The sequence below is a fragment of the Humulus lupulus genome, chromosome 5, assembly GCF_963169125.1.
Source record: "Humulus lupulus chromosome 5, drHumLupu1.1, whole genome shotgun sequence".
In the NCBI taxonomy this organism is placed as follows: Eukaryota; Viridiplantae; Streptophyta; class Magnoliopsida; order Rosales; family Cannabaceae; genus Humulus; species Humulus lupulus.
This window is the reverse complement of record NC_084797.1, coordinates 221,814,391-221,820,693: the sequence shown is the minus strand read 5'-3', so window position 1 is coordinate 221,820,693 and position 6,303 is coordinate 221,814,391. Positions and strand designations below refer to the sequence as shown.

The 6,303-nt window shown below is 30.6% G+C and overlaps 1 protein-coding gene across 1 annotated transcript; it reads left to right on the top strand.

Annotated features, from left to right (window-relative positions):
- The first annotated feature begins 524 nt into the window (after positions 1 to 524).
- On the top strand, positions 525 to 1,898 carry LOC133779973 (MOB kinase activator-like 1A). Its single transcript, XM_062219864.1, has 4 exons — positions 525 to 558; positions 839 to 1,020; positions 1,111 to 1,388; positions 1,479 to 1,898. Exons 1-4 carry the CDS (start codon positions 525 to 527, stop codon positions 1,615 to 1,617), a joined length of 633 nt encoding a protein of 210 aa, XP_062075848.1. The 3' UTR covers positions 1,618 to 1,898.
- The last annotated feature ends 4,405 nt before the right edge of the window (positions 1,899 to 6,303 follow it).

Below are 6,303 nucleotides of genomic sequence, written 5' to 3'. Positions count from 1 at the left end.
GGTCCGAAGTCGTCCACCTCTTGCACTTTCCGGTGAGATTCCGACTACCCCGAGGCTCTTGTTTGACGAAGGGCACAGGGAAGAGGTGCAAAAATGTAGCATTGTGAAAACCATAAATCATGTGCCACTCGTTCCTTGTTTGCAGTCAATATAGGTATGTATGCTCTCCTTATCTCTAAGTACAACTAACATATGAAGTTATGGCATATTTGGTTTTGCATATAACTGTTATTATTTCTAATATTTGAATGTCTGGAACTAGAACTAGTTCTGTAATTGACATACAGAGAAAAAACACTAGTGAATGTTGACAAAGAAAATATATTTTAGTTGATTCATTAATATACTGAAAGAGCGAATTGGGCAGTTGTATTCATCATTATTTGTGTGTTAATTTATGACACTGATCTATAAAATAGTAAAATCTCATGTAGTTGGGATAACGGTCTTTGAGTTTGAAATGGATTTTAATGTTTACATCTTGGTTAGCTCGAATTTGATTGTTTATCAGTGTTTCAACACTCATGCTAGATCATGTTTTGTTGGGCTTTTTACCTTGTAAGTTGTGTGATGGACTTGAAGATTGTTACTTGAAGGTTGATCTACCAATAAATTACTCTGTGGTGAACTAGTTGCATTCTTTGCATTCTCACTGCTTGGTTGGCTCAGCCCCTTCTTTATGCAGCAGTTTATTTGTGTTTGCTTTTCTTGAGCTCTAAAATAAAGCATTGGAGGAGGTGTACATGTTTCTTCTGTAACTTTATTTGTGTTATATTTCCCTGATTGACTCTTGTTATAATTAACCATTGCATTAATAAGAATTCTGTCTTTGTAACAGGTAAACGCTATGAAAGAGGTCAAGAACATGTTGATTTTTCCACTTTTGCAATGAAGGTCTGGGCTCGTGGTCTTCCTATTCTCAGATGCACGCTCAATGGCAGGGATGGGGATCTACGGACGTTGTGGGGGCTTTGGGAACAGCTGGGTTTTATCTCTCTCTCCCTCCCTCTTACACTCATGGTAACTCACCTCTCTCCCATGGTATCTCTCTGTTGTTATATTAAATATGATATATATATATATTGCTGCTGAAAGTGATATAGTTGATAGCACATTGAAACAACTTTGGGCAATGGGAATTTAAAGGAAGTCATAAGGCTTTCTCCTGGTGAAGATTGTAATAAATGGCTAGCTGTGAACAATAAGATTTTATTCCTGTTTAGTAGAATAGGATTAAAAGAATTATTCGTGTGTTGGTTTTTTCAACTTAGTCTGTTTGTTGTTTATACTGTAGCTGTGGACTTTTTTAACCAAGTGAACATCCTCTATGGTACTCTCACTGAATTCTGCACTCCAACTAGTTGTCCAGTCATGAATGCTAGACCAGTGTGAGTACTCAACCAAGTAGATTCTTTTGGCTGTATTGTGTTTAGAACTCGAATAGATCATTATTCCTTGTCTGTTTTCATTCTTGGCAGATACTCGTATAAGTGGGCTGATGGGGTTACCACAAAAGAACCAATAAAGGTCTCTGCTCCAAAATATGTTGAGTACTTAATGGATTGGATTGAAGTTCAGCTAGATGATGAGTCAATATTCCCTCAAAGATTGGGTTAGTAAAGTATCTAGTTGAAAGCTTGAAACTCTTTTTTTTTTCTTCTTCTTCATAATCTTAACTCAGGTTTTTCTTTCCATGTGCTCCTTTTCCATGTGCTTCTTCTTCTTCGTGTGTATGTTTTTTTAATTTAAATGCTCATATGTTTTTTTTTGTTTAATTGTATTATATTTAAGTAGTAAGAATCAGTGATGAGTTAGGGGAGTAAGACAAAGCATCGCCCAAAAAGTAAATATATATATAATATATGTTAAAAATTACTTTTATATAATCTTTTTGAAAAATAAAAAAATGATTCCCTAACTTTTTGCTTTTCACTACCTATACAGGTACTACTAAAGTGGCTTAATAAAAACTCGCATTCATAACCTCCTTTTGTTTCTTTAGTAGTATAATAAAATGTAATATGTAATTGCTTTGCTAGTTGTTTAATGTTTGATGCTCTAGATTATATAGTAGTAGCAAGACTAAGATATATTCAAGTAGATTATGTATATATGTGTAAGTATTAAAAATTGTGTAGCTAATGAATTAGTATGTATCTCGATCACTACTGAGACTGACCATAGTATAACTGCTTAGTTCATATATATAGATTGACTTGTCGTTTTATTTATTTCCAAACGAATTTTTTCCTTCTATTAATTAAGAAAACAATGATGACAGAGCAATTGAGAGAACTCTTCATAGCATTATAGTGAATGAGTTTTATTTGAGAATGTATGTTAGAAATCTTATTATTTGCTTGATATTGCAAAGAACTTAAATGTATACAATTTCATTGGTAGATATGATTTAGTGGCCTATTTAACAAGCTTTCTAGCATGTGGATTTTCATGGAATTTTTTCCTATAATCTTAACATTTGACCGTCTAATTAATAATTAAGTTGATTATAGAATTGTAAATAACATGACTTGGGGTAATAACATGATATGAATTATCTAACTTTTTTATTTTTTATAATGTTAATAATATTTAGGTTAATATTTTGATTGGTCTTAAAGCATTGGATCGTAGCTAATTGCAAGAGGTATGTTGTATTTGAATTTTTTTTTTTAATTTTCAATATTTTACAATTTTGAATGATAATTGTATTACATTAGTGGAGTTTGAATATCTTAGATATTCATCCGTAGTGAAGTAGGTTATGAGAATTCTGTGTGCTGCGGTGATAGCGGAAGATTGAGAACTTGCATGTCTTAGTGAAGTAGGTTCTGATAATTTTGTGTGCTACGGTGATATATGGATAAAAAGCTGTGTGATGTTTGATTTGTTTGACATGTTGGTGTTGAATGTGACAGATAGCTAGGCTAGTAAATTAGGGGATATGCTGTCTGATTTTCTATAGACGGTGACATGTTTCTTTTTCTTCTATTTTCAATGCAAGATGTGTATTTTACTATGTTTTAATTTTCATGTAATATATATTTTTTTTACCTATTTTTTTGTTAAATTTTCATGTAGTATATTTCTGTTAATTGATGTTGTGCTTTGCTCAATCAAATTATGTTGTATGATCATATCATTATAGCAATTTATGCATGTTCTACAATTTTCTTGCATAGCACATGTTTGATGAAAGTCCCAAATTTTATCCTATTATCTTAATATTAGAACCATGCACATTTCCTTTACTCTTTAATGCATGCTTTTTGAAAGATATATCGATTGCTTGTTGGATCTATAATGGAGGCAAAAGCTTCTTCAGGAAAGTGTTTGCAGGGTTTTCTTTTATCATATATGTTTGGTTGTTACATATTTATTTTATTCTTTTGAATGTAATATAATATATAGCAGTGTCTTTATGTAACACTAAGAACTTAGTAATCATAACTTTTGTCCTTATAATCCTTTAAAAAGATTCTAAAATCTATGAAGTTTGCTTGGAGTTATTGTTGGATTCACGATTCTATTCAAAAGAGTCTATATTATGTGACTAAAATATAGTCCCTCACCATCTCATATTTATGGTATTAAACTTTGAGCTATTATAATTAGTTTAGAAGAGAAACAATTTCTATATGATTTTAACATACCCTTGGAGTGCCATTGGTATATTTGTGCAAAACAATTATGTGTTCTATTCAATACAACTTATCGTATGATGTTGTGTGTGTATATATTGTAATAAGCATCATGATGTAATTGATCACCATCAAATACAATGAAACTCATTGCACAAATCTGAGTTTCTTAAAACACTTACATAAATAGGTAACTGGTTTTTTTTTCTTTTTATTCATTTATAAATTAAGATTGTCTCTTTCTAGTGTTTTTTTTTTATTACTGTTAATCATTGTCTTTGGTTTCATTATTTTAATATATATTTTGGTTTCATGTGTGTGAATGTTTCTATACTGTTGTGTTGGTATAGTTGTATCTGAGTTGTGCCTTATTTTTGGGTGAAGTTTATGAGAATTTGGCAGTTGCAAACTTCAAGTTTTGACATCCTTCATTTATTGGACCGATATGTGTATATATATTTTGAAGTGACTAGATATTTAACTCTAGTATATAACAGATTTATTATTTATACACACAAATATGATGGTAATTATGTATGTATAATGATAATAGAGTATTTTTTTTTTTGGTTAGTTTGTTGGTATTACAGATTTATGTATAACATAGGGCTTGTGTAAACCCAAAGGCTCTATTCATTTTACCTCTACCTCTTCGTTGACTACTTTTGCTAACTAGTTGTCTATTTATGTGTAACATAATTTATTAAATTGTCGATGAAATAACAAATTGTTCTGATTGTCTCTTTCTATCTGTTAAACTATTTTTCTCTTTAAATTCCACTTATTCTATCAACTATTCTCCATCTGTAGCAGATATGTGAACAAGTTTTAGCCTTACACTAGAATGTGTATGTGTTTATTCTCTAATTGCTTTAGTATTGCACTTTAGTGGAGTTTGAATATCTTAGGTATTCATCCGTAGTGAAGTAGGTTCTGGGAATTATGTGTGCTGCGGTGATAACGGAAGATTGAGAACTTGCATGTCTTAGTGAAGTAGGTTCTGAGAATTTTGTGTGCTGCGGTGATATTTGGATGAAAACCTGTGTGTTGTTTGATTTGTTTGAAATGTTGGTGTTGATTGTGACAGATGGCTAGGCTAGTAAATTAGGGGATATGCTGTCCGATTTTCTATAGATTTTTTTGTACTTAGTTTTGTGTGGAAATATGAAAAAGATGACTGCCATAATGATAAATTTGTGATCCGGATATTTAACATTTTACGGTCTAATTAATAATTAAGTTGATTATAGAATTTTAAATACATACTTAGATCTGAGATAAATTTTTAATTACTAGAATAGGCTAAAAAAATTATGTTTAGTTGAAACCCATTATACATCCAAGATAGGATTCAAATTAGTGATGTTTCTTTCTTAATTAATCAAGTAATTAAGTAGTACTAATGTCTTATTACTTAAGCTCCTTCCCACTTGAACCATAACATCATAATAAATAATAAGCCGGCATTAAAGTTTTAACGAAATTAGAGATTAAGAGGTGGATTATGATTTTTGGTGTATTTTGTTAACTAAGTTGAATGGATTAATATGGTAGATTTATGGTCTATTTTGTTGCAGATTTTGGTGTAGTTTGCTACTGTTTTGAAATACATTTATGTACTGGATGAATAACATTTTATGAAATAGTACTATCTAACAAGAAATTGTGTCTACTTATTTATAAGTTTGAATTATAATATATTTATAATTAAAGAATTTTTTTATAATGTGCATGTCTATATTGAGATGCATTTCTTTGGCGCAATACTAGACAACATTGACAGTTGAAGTTTTTAGAATAAAAAATATATTTCACTAACATTGGATACATTTCTTGTTTAATATTTGGTGATGATAAAATTTGATAGTAGTATAAACTATCATGTAATATGATTTTGTAAGCCGAGTAGACTAAATACTGAAATTATATTTTTGAGTAATTAATAAAAAATTATTTTGTTGTATTTTCTTTTGAAATTTTAGAAATCTAACATATATAATACATTTTGGACACTCAAAGGGATATATTTTTTCTAAATCAAAATGAAAATTGTAGCTGCATTTTTTTAAAAAAAAAATTACTTTTAAGGGCATGCAAAGCGAGTCCTAAAAAATTACTTAAAGGCACTCAACCAGATTCGCGAGTCCTAAAAACATTATTTTAGGACTTGCAATGCGAATCCTAAAAACTTAATTAAAGGCACTCAACCAGATTTTTTAAGACTCGCGTTGCGAGTCCTAAAAACATTCTTTTAGGACTTGCAATGCAAGTCCTAAAAACTTAATTAAAGGCACTCAACTAGATTTTTAGAACTCGCAACGTGAGTCCTAAAAACATTCTGCGAGTCATAAAAAAACCTCAGTTTTTAAGGCTCTCAAATAGAGGACTCGCGCCCCGCGAGTCCTAAGAAAACATTTTTAGGACTTGCAATGCTAGTCCTAAAAATCCATTTTTGTAGTAGTGTCGCGCCCTGCGAGTCCTAAAAACTTTTTTAGGACTCGCAATGCTAGTCTTAAAAAGCCTTTTTTTTAGTAATGGTATTCTTATCCTTAAGTTCAAACTTTCATAGTTCTTTAGTTTTCTTTTATTTTCTTTCATATCCTAACTCTTGTTTATGATTCTTGATTAGGTATTTAAGCTTCTTCAAACTTAAGGTTCTTTT